The sequence below is a fragment of the Pipistrellus hanaki genome, assembly GCF_964339955.1.
Source record: "Pipistrellus hanaki genome assembly, chromosome: 8".
Classification (NCBI taxonomy): domain Eukaryota; kingdom Metazoa; phylum Chordata; class Mammalia; order Chiroptera; family Vespertilionidae; genus Pipistrellus; species Pipistrellus hanaki.
Window position 1 is genome coordinate 55,546,895 of NC_140510.1, and position 14,879 is coordinate 55,561,773.

Sequence of the window (14,879 nt, forward strand, 5' to 3'; positions counted from 1 at the left end):
CTCTGTCCTTTTTTTCTGAGTTTACTATCAGATTGTAAGTACTGTGGCCTTATGATTTGGCAGATGGAGTCTGAATTGTTTTTCTTTTATTTAGGGACGGGCGTGTCTTAGGTGTGCTGGAGGTGTCCCGATCCATTGGGGATGGGCAGTACAAGCGCTGCGGGGTCACTTCTGTGCCAGACATCAGACGTTGCCAGCTGACCCCCAATGACAGGTAAAAGTGCCCACTAGAGGCATGGGCATGCACACATGTGGTCTATCTATCCCCGACTCTTCTGGCTTGTAAGGAGCCGTATCTTGGGTACTGTGTTAGGCTCTGGAGGTGTAGAGAGATAAAATACAGTTCTACGGTTCTGCTCTAATGGGCCACACAGCCTGGTAGGGGGCACTCATGTCCTAGGAGTGTGGGCTGCTCTGGGAGCCTGGCAGTGGGGAGTGGGGAGAGTCCCTGTTGGAGGAACAAGAGGGTTTTCTAGTAGATGAAACACAAAACAATGGCATTAAAATGGGACAGCATGAAAGGGCGCCAGGCTGCTGCCAGTGACAGATTGATAGGTGAATGGTGGCAGGGGATGTGGGTGAAAGAGATGATGGGGACTGACTGAGTTTCATGCTGAGGAGTGTGAATTTTAGCTTCTCATGATGGAGGGTCATGGGCGATTTTTAGGCAGACCAAGCTAGGTTGAGAAAGACGGTCTGTTCAGTTGTCCATTGCCATTCTCAGCTACCTGGAGATGAGGTACTACACTGCCTGGCTGCCTGGCGGCAGGAAGCCCTAATTGTTGGGGTTTGGAGCAGGATGGAGCCCAGGGGCTCATTACGATCTAGTGGTGGCCCTGGCTGAACTAAGGCAGTGGTGCAGCGGAGAAAGGAAAGAGCTCAGAACCAGGGGCTCACAGACTGAGTGATGAGGGAGGTGAGAAAGGCTCATTGATCAAGCTGCAGCCGTGGGGGTAGGAGCTCTTCTGGAGCAGAGCTCTGAGCCCTGGTCTCAGCTGCAGGTGAGGAGCCCTACTCTGATCTTCCCTGCTCAGCCTCCCTGTTCTCCATGCCTGCCTTCAGCATGCCATGCTCTTGCTGACCCTAGGGTCTTGGGATGTGTTTCCACCAACCCCTCTTCTGTTTTTCTGAGTGATGCCCCCAAAGTCTTGTCTGCCTGTCCCCAGACCAGGCCCCTGTGTGTGATATGCTAGCCCCCTCGTCTACGGCCATACCACCCTGAACGCGCCCGATCTCATCTGATATGCTAGCCCCCTCCACTCTGGGTGGTTGTCACCTCACTGGAAGGGACAGGAGCCTTCTGGGACTTGTGCCCCACTGTCCCAGGCACAGACTAGGTGCTGGTAAATACCTGTTGAATGAATGCCCAGTCAAAAGGGGAGAACTAAGACCTGGGTATGACAGTGAGAAAAGAGAGGTGGGTAGAGCCATGGGGAACATTCCTTGGTGCTTGGAAAACTAAAATCTTTATATCTGAGCCACCATTGTTCAGAGGGAAGCCCAGTGGATGGGGGTTTTATAGGGAAATAATCCTGTTTTGGATTAACCAGACAGTGAAAGTGTATGGTTGTCCTCCTGGAGCCTTGGACTCAGCATGGCTTCCAGGATGTTCCATTTAGGTCTAACCACTAGTTTTATATCTTCAGGAAATGGCTCAAGGCAGGTGGCGATAAAAGTTCTGTGTTTATTTACCATAACAGCTGATGTTTTTATTCAGTGATACACCTTTTGCGTTTATATAAGAAAGTTCAGTATCTACCTAATGTTTGGATTCATATTTGCAATATTGGTGAACAGAAGGCTTGTCCCGTCTACAATTATTTTTATTTATTTATTTATTTTTTTATATTATTATCTGTGTACATATACCATTGCCCCTCCTCCCATTCATGCCCTCCCCAAAGTTTTGTGTCCATTGATTGTACTTATATACAATTATTTTTAAATAGTTTTAATCTTTGTCTCATAGAAGTCAAATTACTTTTTAAAAATTCTTAGCTTTTTTGTAGTTGGACAAATTGTTTCCTTTTCCTCTGTTACTGGCCATTTTATAGAGTTTGCTGTTAAAACCCATTGATATTTCTCCCTCGTATTGTAGGTTCATTTTGCTGGCCTGCGACGGCCTCTTCAAGGTCTTTACCCCAGAAGAAGCTGTGAACTTCATCTTGTCCTGCCTCGAGGTAAGAAATTGCACAAGGGAGTGAGTGCCAGTTATCCAGCTGTACCTTACTGACACCCATTTCTCTCCTACATCCCCATTGTCAGGGATTTCCTTTGTGTGCATTTTTAATGTCCGGGAGACTGGTTAGTTGGTCCTGCCTTATGGTGATGCTGTCTCAGGAGAGTGGGGGGGTGCAGGATTCTCCTAGTCACCAGCCCCTTTTTCTGCCCGGTAGGATGAGAAGATCCAGAGCCGGGAAGGGAAGCCCGCTGTGGATGCACGCTACGAAGCAGCCTGCAATAGGCTGGCCAACAAGGCAGTGCAGCGGGGTTCGGCAGACAACGTCACGGTGATGTTGGTGCGGATAGGGCACTGAGGGTGCGGCGTGCCACTGGCTTCAAAGGTTCATGTGCGTGTGTGTGTACACATTATGTGTGTTTTGTGTACTCCTGCGGGATTCCCATGGTTGTAAATAAAAGTTTCTCTTTTTTTTCTAATCTTATATCATTACATTTTGAGAAACTTGTACCCTTCAGAGGCTAACAGACCCTTCTGTTTGCTTTTGAATATACTCTGGTCTTCTTGTTAGGACAGATGGGTCCCAACCTCAGGGCTAATGGAGCACTCCAGCTTCTTTTAGATTTCCGCACAAAAATAAGCTTACAGAACATTTTGTACTCGATCCAGGCTTAGCCAGGACAGTAGACTGGTACACAAAGTTATCTATTCTAGAGTGGTGTGCCTCTGGTGAGCTCTCCGAAGCAGCATGGTGGTATAGCTTGTTTCTAATTCCTGTGAGAACAGCACAGTCTGGAGGAAGGGCTCTGGAGGACTGGCTTTACCAGGTCTCCCATCAAGATCCCCTGGGTGTGAAATGTACTTCCCGGATGGAGCAGTCAAGCTCCTGTGGAGTGTGGCTTCTGAGAGCCAACTGCATTGTAAGAATGTGCGTTCTGTGAGCTCTGCCGGGCTGAGTCCATCTTCCAGTAACACTCTACAGGGTGCCCTTCTGTTAAGGATGTTCAAAGGGAAAATGCATTCATGATCAGCCTACCAGGAAGATTAGAAAATACTTTTCAAGCTCTTATTTCTATGTAAAACAAATAATCGGTATTGATATAATTAATTTCTAGGAAAGCAGCTCTAAGGTCTTTTTGGGCAAATGCTTGCCTCAGGATGATGTAAGATTTTAAAAACTTGCCATTCAGGAAGCTGTTTTGTAATGTTCTCTGGCCTCTGCCCAGCATACACACATGGTCTTATCACCCATTCAGTTGGTGGGATTGGTGTCCCTGCTTACAAGTACCTCAGGGGAACATTTTGAGCACACCCTTCCCCAGAGAGTTACATGCCAGGTTCCATTGCTGCTGAGGAACTGGCATCATTGAAGGAAAGCGCCTCAAAAGCTCAAATTGGGAAAAAAATAATTGGTTCAATAAACATCCTCCTATAGCAAACTAGGTGTCAGCATGTGACTCACATGCCCCTAATTCCCAGCCGTCTCAGGCTTGCCACTGTGGCTTCCCTAGCAAGTCCCTTTCCCCACCTTCTTCGTGGAGTTCAAGCCTCCTCCCCCGCTGGGGGTCATCCCCCACCTCACCTCAAAGAGGTCACTCCTCCCCATCCTCAGGGCACTTAGCCTAAAATGATTAAGATCCTATATTTTAAGGTCTATACTTTATTTTTGTATTGTCACGTAACAGTTCTTAGGTACTTGATCAATTCATAAATTTAGTTATATAAATATATTTCACCTGGCAATACTAACAATAAATACTCTAATAAATGGCTATAATACTTAAGTGGAGAAAGTGAAAGAGATCTGTGGCTTTTTCAAGGGTAGAAGATAGCTTTCCTAAAATATCTGTGGCTACACCAACCCTTATCAGAGAGAGAGGGACACAGGACCAGGCCAGCTGGCACTTCTTAGTAGGGCGGGTCCTACTGAGAATTGTGCCTGTGCCAGGCCTGGCAAGGGGGACAGGGTTTCATATTGGGAGCCAGCTGGGAGTGAGATGTTTACTTCTGTGTAGGCTCCTGGGGAAGTCATCCTTAGGCCAGCTAAGAGATTAAGCCATTGTCCCCACAATATCCTCTGGTACCAGATTTCATGTGAGCCCATTGTGTGAATGGATGGGTGTTGGGGTAACTTCAGAAGGACCACCTGCTCTGGGACATTCTTGCTCCTTAGATGGAATGTACTGTAGGCTGACAACTATGTAGATGCTATCACTGCAGCAACAGCACGGGACTTGGTGGTACCCAGCCCTCTCAAGACCAGCTCTTTCTCCATATGGTCTCCATCTCCACCTGTCTGAGCTTGTAGCCTCTTTTCACCTAACTGGAGTGGATGCCTTGAAGAGCCCCAGAACCCATGGACCCTGCTAGGCTGGGGTGGGGACCAAGGGCTGCTAGCTCCTGGGAAGCCTCTGTTCTGCCTGGTCAGGTGGTGGGCGGGCCTTCAAGCATGTTCTCATTCTTCCACATGGCTGGTGGATCCTAGCAGTGAGTCAGCCTCAGAAGGGATGGGAAAGGACCTTGTCTATGAAAAGGTTTACTGCTCCTCTTTGATAAATCATCTGTCTGCAAGTTGAGCATGCCCGTTAGCTTGTACATGTTAATAAGTGAAAGGAGCTCCTGGAAGCTGGGCCCAGACTCCCTGCTCTGCACCCCATTAGCCCTGTCCAGTGTCTGTCCGATGTCCAAGGCTGCTGCACCAAGGGGCCACAAAGAGAGTCAGATCCTGTGATCAGTACAGGCCAAAGGCGTGGTTGGGATGGAGCCCCAGGTGGAGATGGGCACAGTGAGAAGGCTGCTGCTAAAAGCCAGCCCTCCAGCAGCTCATGTACCCTAGGGGGCCCTGCACAGACTGCCTTGCCCCTCTACACAGGACACCCTAGCGGGCAGGCCGGCCATTCCCCTATGCCAGCATTCTCAACACTAAGAAAGATAGAAAGGGCGGGGCTTAGCCACAGTGAAGAAGCTGAGGTTTTATTTATTTTTTAAATATATTTTTATTTATTTCCGAGAGGAAGAAAGAAAGATCAATGATGAGAAAGAACAATTGATTGGCTGGCTCCTGCATGTCCCACACCGGGGCATGTGCCCAGACCAGGAATGAAACTGACCTCCTGGTTCATGGGTTGATGCCCAACCACTGAGCCATGCAGGCCAGGTGGAGCTGAGATTTTAGACAAGTCTGTAGGCCAGGTGGGGGCCCCAGGCCTGGGTGCGCTGAACCCTGGTAAAGCTGGATCTTAAAGTCCTTTCTGGTTCTGGGCAGCAGGTTTGCTTGTCACCTCCCCAGGCTGCCTGGAGTGGCCATCTCTGGGCTGAACTGCAAGGACCACTGTGGGCAGTTGGATGGACTTTCTCCTGCATGTGGCCTCTGTCACTAACACGGCCCAGAGATTGTTGGGACCCAGCTCGATACTGCTCAGATGCCAAGGAGGAGAGCGCTGAACTGGGAGCCGCCTTGCACAGTGACGAGGGAGCCGCTGGCGTTGTCCAGGAAGACAGAGGTGTACTGCCCCATCTGTGAGAAGGGCAGAGTCAGTCTGGGCACTAGCAGCCACACACCCTCAAAACACAGCACCTCTGCCTCGTTCTAGTGCTTTCTTTCCAGCTCCATTGGTCCCTGTGCTTATGGGCTCCTGCAGTTCACATGTATGAGAGGGAATCTCTGCTCAAGGCCAGCAGGGGGTCAAGAGTCCAACAGGCTTCTATGCTGCATATGGAGCCTGTAAGGCTCTAACCTTGTGTATGAGGGTGGCCCCGTCCCACAGGCCTGGTGTCTGATCCGTTGGGCAGGGCTATCATGGGAATGATCAGTACTCTGGCATGGCTGCTCCAGGTGTCCACACACCAGCAGGATCCCATCCCCTGGGAACTCCCAAAACTGTAGACATCAGGGACCCTCCTCCCCCTCCTGCATTTTAGGACTCCAGGTGCACCATAAGCCATTTGGCTTTTCCCACGTGTTTGGTGCCTGGGACCAGACCAGACCACTAAAAATGCCTTTCAGCAGCTGGGCCTCCAATCCTGGCTGCTGTGTGAGCTTGGGCAAGTTATTTAACCGTTCTGTGCTCTGTTCCCGTTTGTAAAATGGGAATAATAGTAGTACCCACCTCAAAGTGCTGTGACAATGAAATGGGTCATTTTTGCAACGCATTTAGAATGGGGCCTGCATAGTGCTATTTAAATGTGAGCTGTTGTTCACACAGCCACACTGACAGCTTTTCTTTTTTAGTGAATCTCACCTTTGCATCAATTCCTTGACTACATGCCCCAATCCTCAGTGCCAGAAAGAAAATAACTGCATGCCCTGCTTCCTGCAATGGCAGTGGGCTCAGGTGTCATGAGGGAGTCAGCCTGGGTTCGATCACTAGGAGCACCAGCCCTCAGTGTGAGACTTGGGAGGTCTCAATGCTGCTGCTGAGAGCCAGTGGCCCGGTGGGCAGAGTGAGATTCAGGAAAAGGAAACAGACATGGCCCAGCTTCGCCTGCACTAGTCTGAGGGCTGTGGCGGGGCCCCAGCCTCTCCCAGGCCTGGAGTTGGGGTGCTGCACCCAGAGCCCCTTAGTGCCCACCAGCACCCCTCCCTGCCAGGTCACCCTCATGGCCACAAACCAGGTGGTAAGCCCCTCCTTCACCTCCCTCCACGTGCCCAACCCTGCCCCTGTACCTGCAGATACAGAACACCGTTCACGGAGATGGTGAAGAGCTCACTGCCGCTCTGCAGACCTATGACAGCCTCCAGGGATCTGTGGCCAAAGCAGAAAGAGGATCACTCAGAGCCTCCACCCCAGACCCTGCCAATGTTACCGACACAAGACCCAGCAAAGTGCCAAGGGGACGGCTATCTTGGATCTTCTGGTGGAGGCAACTTCTGAACGGGGCTCCCAAAAGGAGGCCAGTCTCCACAGGACCAGCTGTGCTGCAGGTGCCAGGAAAGGCAAGCCTGGCTGCAGCTAGAGGCAGCTCTGTGAGGAACCCCACTGCACTGGCTGCTGCAGCTTAGGTGGGAGGGCCAGGCCAGTGTGGAGGGCTTTCAAAACGAGAATCAGAAGTTTTGAACTTCATTTATTCCTGTCTTCAGCTATTGCCAGCATCTACCTGGGTCTGGATCTGTTCTGGGTCGGGGGGACAGAGGGAGGAACCCCTGCCCTCAGTGACCACGTGCAGTTGGAAGGTGGGCATGGTCAAGGCAGTGAAGGAAGTTTACAGGAGCTGGTGGGAGAGTTAATGGGGAAGGGTCACAGAGGGGTCTGGGAATGGTTGAGGTGAAGGGGGATGCCCAGGAAGCCCAGTTAGCTCCTGCTGCTGGGACGAGAGCATTGGGGTCGCCCAGGTTAGGGTGGCAGTGAGGATGGAGGACAGGGTCCAGGTCCAGTGCCCCAAACTGCCTGCACTCCCCGCCCCCACCCACGCGCCCACTCACGTGTGATTCTGGCACTGGGACTCGATGCAGATGAGCAGGCGCAGGCGGTCCCGAGGGTGCCGCTGCTCTGGCTTCCTATGCTGAGGAAGGGCTTAGGGGAAGGAGAGAGTAGTCAGTGGATGGAGCTGAAGGTCTCTTCCCAGCCTCTCCTCCCCCCCCCCCCCCCACACACACACACACACTGGCACTAAGTCTCACCCACGTGCAGCGTGGCAGCAAGAGCGTAGAAGCCCCCTACTGGCGCTCTGTACTGGCCACTGGTCAGGTTCAGGCCCAGGCCACGAAAGAAAGCGCCCTCGGATTCAGGCTGTGGAGTGCAGACAGGGTCACCTGGGCCCACCACACCCTCTCCTTGCTGCCGCCCCCCCAGGCCAGGACTCACCAGGTAGTAGCCACCAAGTTCATGCAGCGTGCGTCGCTCCACCGACAATTTCTGGCGCAGGCGGCAGTGGAAGGCGCCCCCCACGATCTGTGGGCTCGTGACCAGGGCCTCTGCCAGCTCGTCCACGCTGTCCCTGTTCCCTGTTGCCTTCTCTGCATCATGTGAGGCAAGGCCCAGCACCATGCGCTCTCGCAGTGGCACATATTCTGGCACAGAGCAAGTGGAGGCTGAGCCCTTCTTTCCATGCCCCCCCCCTCAGACCCCTCCCAGAGACTGCAACCTGCCCGGCAGGCAGAAGCTTTGCCTCTTGACCCTGCCGCTGCTCCTGTTTCCCTTCACACTGGCTACCCGGAAGCTTATGGCAGATTCACACCCAGTGCCTTTTTCTCTGCCTTACCTCCTTATCCTACCCGCATTTCCCCCTTCTGTTTATGGTTTTACTGTATCAGCGAACCAGCTCTGGTCAACTTTGGAAGGAAGCTGGGTATACATGAACAGCATTGCAACTATACTGGAAATAACATGTAGTTCTTCAGCCTCTGAAGCTGTATGTAACTGACCACTATATTGAATTAAAGTGGGGGAAAGGTCACTAGGTTCTTCATAATAAAGTTAATCTAGTAAATAATGTGAGCTACCCATTTCCTCCATCCACAGTGCAGAGACATCCCCCAGCCCCTTAGCTCAGCTCTGCTGTCTCCCTCTATGCCACTGGTTCTCAACCTTTCTAATGCCGCAAATACAGTTCCTCATATGGTGACCCCAACCATAAAACTATTTTCGTTGCTACTGTTATGAATCATAATGTAAATATCTGTGTTTTCCAATGGTCTTAGGCTCTACAGCAGCAGTTCTCAACCTGTGGGTCATAGCAACGAACATAATTTTATGGTTGAGGGTCACCACAACATGAGGAACTGTATTAAAGGGTCACGGCATTATAAAGGTTGAGAACCCCTACTCTATGCCTTTCATCTCAGCTGCCCAGCCTGGGTCAGATGGTGACCTGGTAATGCTAGCCCTGTGCTGCCCTGTACACGGTCCTCCCGCCCCATCAGGCAGCCTCCCAAGGGGCTCTGCCAGCAGCTGAGATCTGTCGAGAGGGGGCAGAGGTGATAGAGGGGAAGAAGTTGGGGTTCGAAGTTGGGGCCTGTTGACTGGGTTGAGCCTTAAATCTCCCAGGTGTCACTGGGGGAATCAGAGGAGCACTGTGAAAGCTTAGAGAGCACTGGCCCCCTCCCTGGCACTCCTCACTTGAGGGGGTATGGGTTCAGATCTCCTGGTCTTTCCTGGACTCACCTGACTTCCCAGGTTGGGTGTGGGTGCTGGTCCCCAAGCACCTACTGGGCACCAAGTGGTTAAGTCCACTTTCCTCTGCAGTGTCCTCCTTACCACACTCCCACCCCCAGCTCCTCACCCTGAGCCTGGCACAGTGCAGGGGCCTTATTGGGTGCTGCAGGCATGCTGTGGCCTAGCCTGACTGGCTCCTCTGGGAGACCTTCCCCAGCCCCACTCACACTAGGAGCATATCCCCACATGGTGTGCATCTACTACCTTCGATCAGCCGCCGGAGCTCCTTCACCAGTTCTGATGAGTTGACGGGCCTTGAGTTGTCCAGGAGGGCAAGGATTTTGGGGCATGACTGGAAGGGAAACTTGGCAGTGAAGACATCTGAATGGACAGGCTGTGAACTATGCCCATAGTTCACAGTGCTCCTCTGATTCCCCCAGTGACACCTGGGAGATTTAAGGCTCAACCCAGTCAACCTGCTCTGCAAATTCCTGCCACTAACGGGCAAAAGGGGCTCCCACTTTAACCTCTGACCTCTAAGGTCAGCCTCTGGGGTCTCAGACTGCTAAGAAGGCAGTAAGGTTCCATGCTTTGAAAGCTGCCAGCCCAGGTCTATAGCAGGATGGAGGAGGAGGAGAGTTGATGAAGCTGCCTGGCATTCCAGGGGTTCAGGTTAAATGGTAGAAGCAGGCCCCAGAGCCACCTGAGCCTCTGGCTGGACGCTTTCTGTGCTCTCTGACCCCAGGCCAAAGGTAAGAGTCTGCTTGATGAAGTGCTCAGGGTGTGCCATTGGGGGCCGATGGGGGATGTGGTGGGCTGGGGGTTCATGGAGGGCCCACAACTGTAGGCTCCTTGCACACACATCCTGGCTGGCCTTGCTCACCTCCAGCTTCCGGCCTTTGCTCTTCTTGGCCTTAGCATTGTTCCTGAGTAGAGCTTTCCAGGCCTCCCAACTGTCCAGCATGGCTGTTCTCTCGGTGGTGGACTCCTGGAAAGCATCAGGTTGGTTCCCACACCCTGTCCCTCACAGTGGATGTCCACCGAGCAGACTAGACAGGACACTTTTCAGGAGGTCATATATAGGACTGGCCCTCAGTGGTGCCCTTGACGCACAGCCCCTGGGGAGGACCACAGGGAATGGGCCACACCATGATCTGGACATTGTGGGAGAGGAAGACAGGTGCAGAGCTCTCCCGCCTGGCTGCACCACCAGGCCTCTTCCAGCTCCCTCCATCAGAGTTCCTGGAAGGCTCCGACCACTGACACCCACAGGCGACTGATCAGCTGGCCTCCCATCCCACCCCCATCTTCTGAAGTTCCAGAGAACCCGATTTCAGCCCTCAGTCCAGGGCAGTTAGGGGGTCTGGGTGGTCCAGCACTGAGATGTCAGGATTTTAAGGCCTGTGTACGGGGCGTGACACTGCCCATCCTCCTCAGGACTTACAGGACATTTGACCCGAGCAAGGACAGTGGCCGGTCCAGAAATGTCCATTCCCCTGCCTACTGCATTCTGACCAGTCATGACAGGTAGGAAAGTTCTCAGCAGGTACCTCCCAGGGAGAGGTCTGTAGCCCTTTGGACAGCAGGCCTCAGAGTATCTGGGCTCCAGGCAAGGCTGCCAGCTAGGATAGAAACTGGCCCAAGAGGGCTTAGATGAGGTCATGGGCACCGACTCCAGGGCCAATGGGAGGGCCCAGCGTTTTAGAGCTGGTGAGGTCCTTTCATCAGAGACAGATCTGCTGGTCTCCCATCCCTGGGCTTTCTTCGGGAACCACTGCAGTGGTGAGGATGTGGGGGCTTCTGTGGGAGGAGCCTCCAAGTGTCCAGGGCCTTGTCTCCAGCTTTCCCATGTCTTAGTGGACGGTGGGCCCTGCGAGATGCCAACCTGCTGGCTGCTCACTGAACACAAGGATCTGTGATGCCACTTGCAGCCTCCAACTGCCCTCGGAAGAAACATGGCAGGATTCCACGAGGGCTGCTTGAGCATGCCGAGCTGGCCCTCCCAGCTGGTCCAGTGTCCTGTGCATGCACCAGATCGGACCCAGTTTGGTATGGGGAGAGCAGAAAGAGTTGGAGCCATGTTGGTCTGGAGACCTGGGAGATGGGCCGTGGTGTGAGTGGGTGTCCAGTAGCTGCCCTGGCTGATGGAGGTCTCCAGCCTCAGGGACTCTCAGAAAGGAGCTGGGGAATCTCTGGTGCCACCTTGACTCCCAAAAAGGGTCCAAGGCCAGAACCCTGCCTGGAAGCACCACAGCTCCTTATCTGCTTCCTGGCAATGTATCCCCTGCCCCTCAAGGGTGTGGTTGACTGCCTGGGAGGGGTCTGCCTTCAATCCCTGGGAAGTAGCTGAGGTGGAGACTGGATTTCAGGGAGGACCCTCCCAGGGAGCCAGAAGGGCTGGCTGCTTCCACAGGAAGGGATGTCCTTGCCCTTGGTGATCCCAAGTGTGATGCTGAGAGCAGAAGCTCCGGCCTGAGGCCACCACTGTTTCTCTATCCTTTGCAAGGCCGATAAGCATCTTGAGAATGCAGGGACTCCAATCACCTTCCTGTCTGAAAGACCCGACCACACTGAGGGCTCTCCCAACACCCTCCTACCCATCCTGATTCCCCTCGCCCCAGCGGGGAGAGAAGGAGCAGGGCAGAGCTAGGGGTGACTCCTGCACATCCAGAAGTCACACCTCACTGGGCTTCTGCAGCCCTCACACCTCCTTCCCCCAGACCTTCTCCCAGGGGAAAAGTAGTTCCGTTTTTTTTATTGGGAATTTCACCAAGTAGATTGCGGGAGGGGATCAGCTCACGTTTCTTTCCAATCCCATGAACATCAAGTTATTTCCAGGTATTTCCCAACTACCTTCTGACCCCAAATAAACGGCATATTCCCTTGGCCTAATAGAATGTTGCTTTAATGTCAACGAAAACTACCCAAAAGCCAAGGTCAAGGTTTTTATAATACCCAGCTATGCAGAGGGTTGGCGTCCAGAACCCTTCTGCTCCCTGGATCCCGGCAAGCTTGGTCCCCACATTAGAAAGGGGGACACCGGAAGTCAGTCAGGTCGCTGCTTGCGAGGCCCGGGAGCTAGCGCCCTCCTCCCTTGGTGTGTCCCGGGCCTCAGGGGAAACTGAGGCTCGGAGGTGCGAGTCTTACCGGCCGGCGGGTGGTGGCACGCCTCAAGCGGACACCCGCAGCATCGGCGGGCAGCTCCCTGCGGACGCGGCTTCCCGGGGGCGCAGCGGCATCCCCGGCCTCGAGGTCCGAGGCGGCAGCCGCGGTGACGGCCAGCAGGCCGGCGAAGCAGAGCAGCAGGCGGGCTCCGGCGGAGGCCATTGAGGCGGAGGGCACCTGCGGACCGAGCTCGGCGTCTCGGAATGAATCGCTCTCAGGCTCCGCGCCTTATAACAGGCTGGAAGCTTGAATCCCCCGCCTCACCCCGCCCACGTCGCTGCCCGGCGCCCCCTCCCGGCCGCGGCGTGCGCTGCAGCGGGAGTTTGGGAAGGAGCTGTGGGCAGCACCAGGAGGGAGCGTGGCCGAGGGCCTCCTGGGCTCCCGGGAGGCGTCGGGAGCACTCCCTTGTGGTGCCCCCGCTCCAGTGCAGGCTTCGGGGTCCCTCCCTGCGCACAGTCCAGCACTTCCTGCTTTGCGGAGCCCCTTCTCCCCATCTAGAACCCTCAGCCCTTTCGACTTACTTTCCCCTGAAAGAAACCGGGGCGCCTGCCTCCTCCCCAGCCATTCTTTCTCCCAAGCGCCTCATTGGCAGTTGAGCACGTGGAGTGGGAAGACACTCGGGCACCTTTCCCAGAAGGGCGCTCTCCTTGCTGGAGTTGCCTTCTTCCCATGGCTGCGGTGCCCTAAGCACAGGGGTGCACGGTTTTCTCTCTGTCCCTTCCCTCCATCCCTGCCTCCCTTCTTCCCTCCCTTCCCTGTCTCTATGTCTCTGTCTCTCTCTCTCTTCCTTCCTTTCCTCTTTCACTTAATTTTTTATTTTTATTTTATTTCTTTTAGAGAGAGAGCAAGAGAGAAGCAATTTGTTGTTCCACTTATTTATGCATTTATTGGTTGATTTTTTTTAAAAAAAAATTGATTTCAGAGAGGAAGAGATAGAAACATCAATTATGAGAGAGAATCTTTCATTGGTTGCCTTCTGCACAACCCCCATTGGGATCCAGCCCACAACCCAGGCATGTGTCCTGACCGGGAATCAAACCGTGATCTCTTGGTTCATAGGTCAACACTCAACCACTGAGCCACACCACCCGGCTCATTGGTTGCTTCTTGTATGTACCCTATACACAGGGATGGAATCTATAACCTAGTCCTATCAGGACTATGCTCTAACCAACCGAGCTACCCACCCAGCGCCGGGATGCCCAGTTCTTCTCAACTCACTCGGGAGCACCTGCAGGGACCTGGAAAGGTGGCACCCAGAGAGAATCCGTTGCCAGAGACAACTGCCCTGCACTGATGGGCATGAACAAGACTGGGCTTGGAGTCCTGAGCCCTATGGTGACTTAGCAGGGTGTAGGGACAGGCCCCACCAAGGACCAGGCTACCCTCTGCCCTCTGGATCAGTGCAGGACTCCCTGCTGGACAGGTGAAGCAGACCCTCCAGCATAAACTTCAGATCCATCCCTGAGAAGAGCAAGTCTCCCCTCTCCCCCTCAGCCAACTTGGGCTCTTTGTTTCATTACATACTGTCCAGGTAAGAAATGTTGGGGCCTGTAGAGAATTTTTATGAGTTTATTTGAGCCAAAATGATGAAAATTGCCAGAAAGATAAAATCTCAACAAATGGACAACAATGCATCAGAGAATGATGGTTCTACAATTTATTTTATACATTTGAATCAAAGAAGGAGACGGAAGAGGGGTTGCATGAAATCCACTGGTGGTAGATTAAAGGGGCAGGAGAAAGTAAATTCTGGGAATCTCTGGGATTGGATAAGGAGTAAAACAGAGAGACACACACTTCTTCCGCATCGGTAGATCCAGGGTTGCTAACATCAGTTACAGCACACAGGGAAGAAAACACAATGAGGCGTTTCGTGTCTGGTGCTCTGGTGCAGTAGGTGTGCCCGGGGTGGTCTGGAAAAGATTACTCTGACATTCCAAGGGTGTGTGACTTTAGATGCAAAAAAAAAACAATACGCAGGCTCAGTGGATGTAAAGATGGGCCTTTGTCAAGGGAGATGCTACAGGCCTAGGTTATGACCACTGCTATGACCCACTCTTAATTAGGAATTTTAATGTTCAGACTACCTGTTACTTTGGACTCTGAGTTTGTAGGGCCCACCATGCAGGTCTCCTCTAAAGTTTGTCAGGTTTAGTATGTAATCCCCTTTTCACCCACACTTCCTTCTTTAGGTCATAAATCAATCCAAAGGATGCACTGGTGACCAACCACTTGGTTGGATAATGTGTTCCCAGGGTGCTAGGAAGGCTCATTCCTAGGAAGTCTTAGTGTCACCATTTGTCTTGCTGAACAATGGACCCCTGGGGATGCGGCAAGACTATAAACTTGATGGAAGTCAACGCCAAAATTTTCTCAAAAGGGAAAGGCAAATAAATGGGAGGCAGTCAGGTGTTATGGGCCTTCATTAAGAGAAAAGC

At 52.9% G+C, this 14,879-nt stretch overlaps 2 protein-coding genes across 7 annotated transcripts in view; one reads left to right on the plus strand and one right to left on the minus strand.

Annotated features, from left to right (window-relative positions):
• The window catches only part of ILKAP (ILK associated serine/threonine phosphatase), a 29,398-nt gene extending 26,740 nt beyond the window's left edge, over window positions 1-2,658 (plus strand). For all 5 annotated transcript variants that reach the window (XM_084892767.1, XM_084892768.1, XM_084892769.1 and 2 more), the window contains 3 exons: window positions 95-214; window positions 2,099-2,180; window positions 2,397-2,658. In XM_084892767.1, coding sequence (XP_084748893.1) covers window positions 95-214; window positions 2,099-2,180; window positions 2,397-2,537 — 343 coding nt within the window. In that variant the 3' untranslated portion in view covers window positions 2,538-2,658. The remainder of the gene's footprint in view (window positions 1-94; window positions 215-2,098; window positions 2,181-2,396) is intronic.
• Window positions 2,659-2,778: 120 nt separating this feature from the next.
• On the minus strand, window positions 2,779-14,625 carry ERFE (erythroferrone). Of its 2 annotated transcripts, XM_084892775.1 has the most exons (8): window positions 12,421-14,616; window positions 10,157-10,261; window positions 9,538-9,625; window positions 7,984-8,189; window positions 7,800-7,908; window positions 7,602-7,692; window positions 6,846-6,924; window positions 2,779-5,696 (listed from the first exon to the last, which is right to left on the minus strand). In XM_084892775.1, the coding sequence occupies exons 1-8, from the start codon at window positions 12,598-12,600 to the stop codon at window positions 5,598-5,600; spliced, it is 957 nt and encodes a 318-aa protein (XP_084748901.1). In that variant the 5' UTR covers window positions 12,601-14,616; the 3' UTR covers window positions 2,779-5,597. The 2 variants fall into 2 exon arrangements, with proteins under 2 accessions (XP_084748901.1, XP_084748900.1); XM_084892774.1 differs by having other exon boundaries at window positions 7,800-8,189; window positions 12,421-14,625.
• Between the last annotated feature and the right edge of the window lie 254 nt (window positions 14,626-14,879).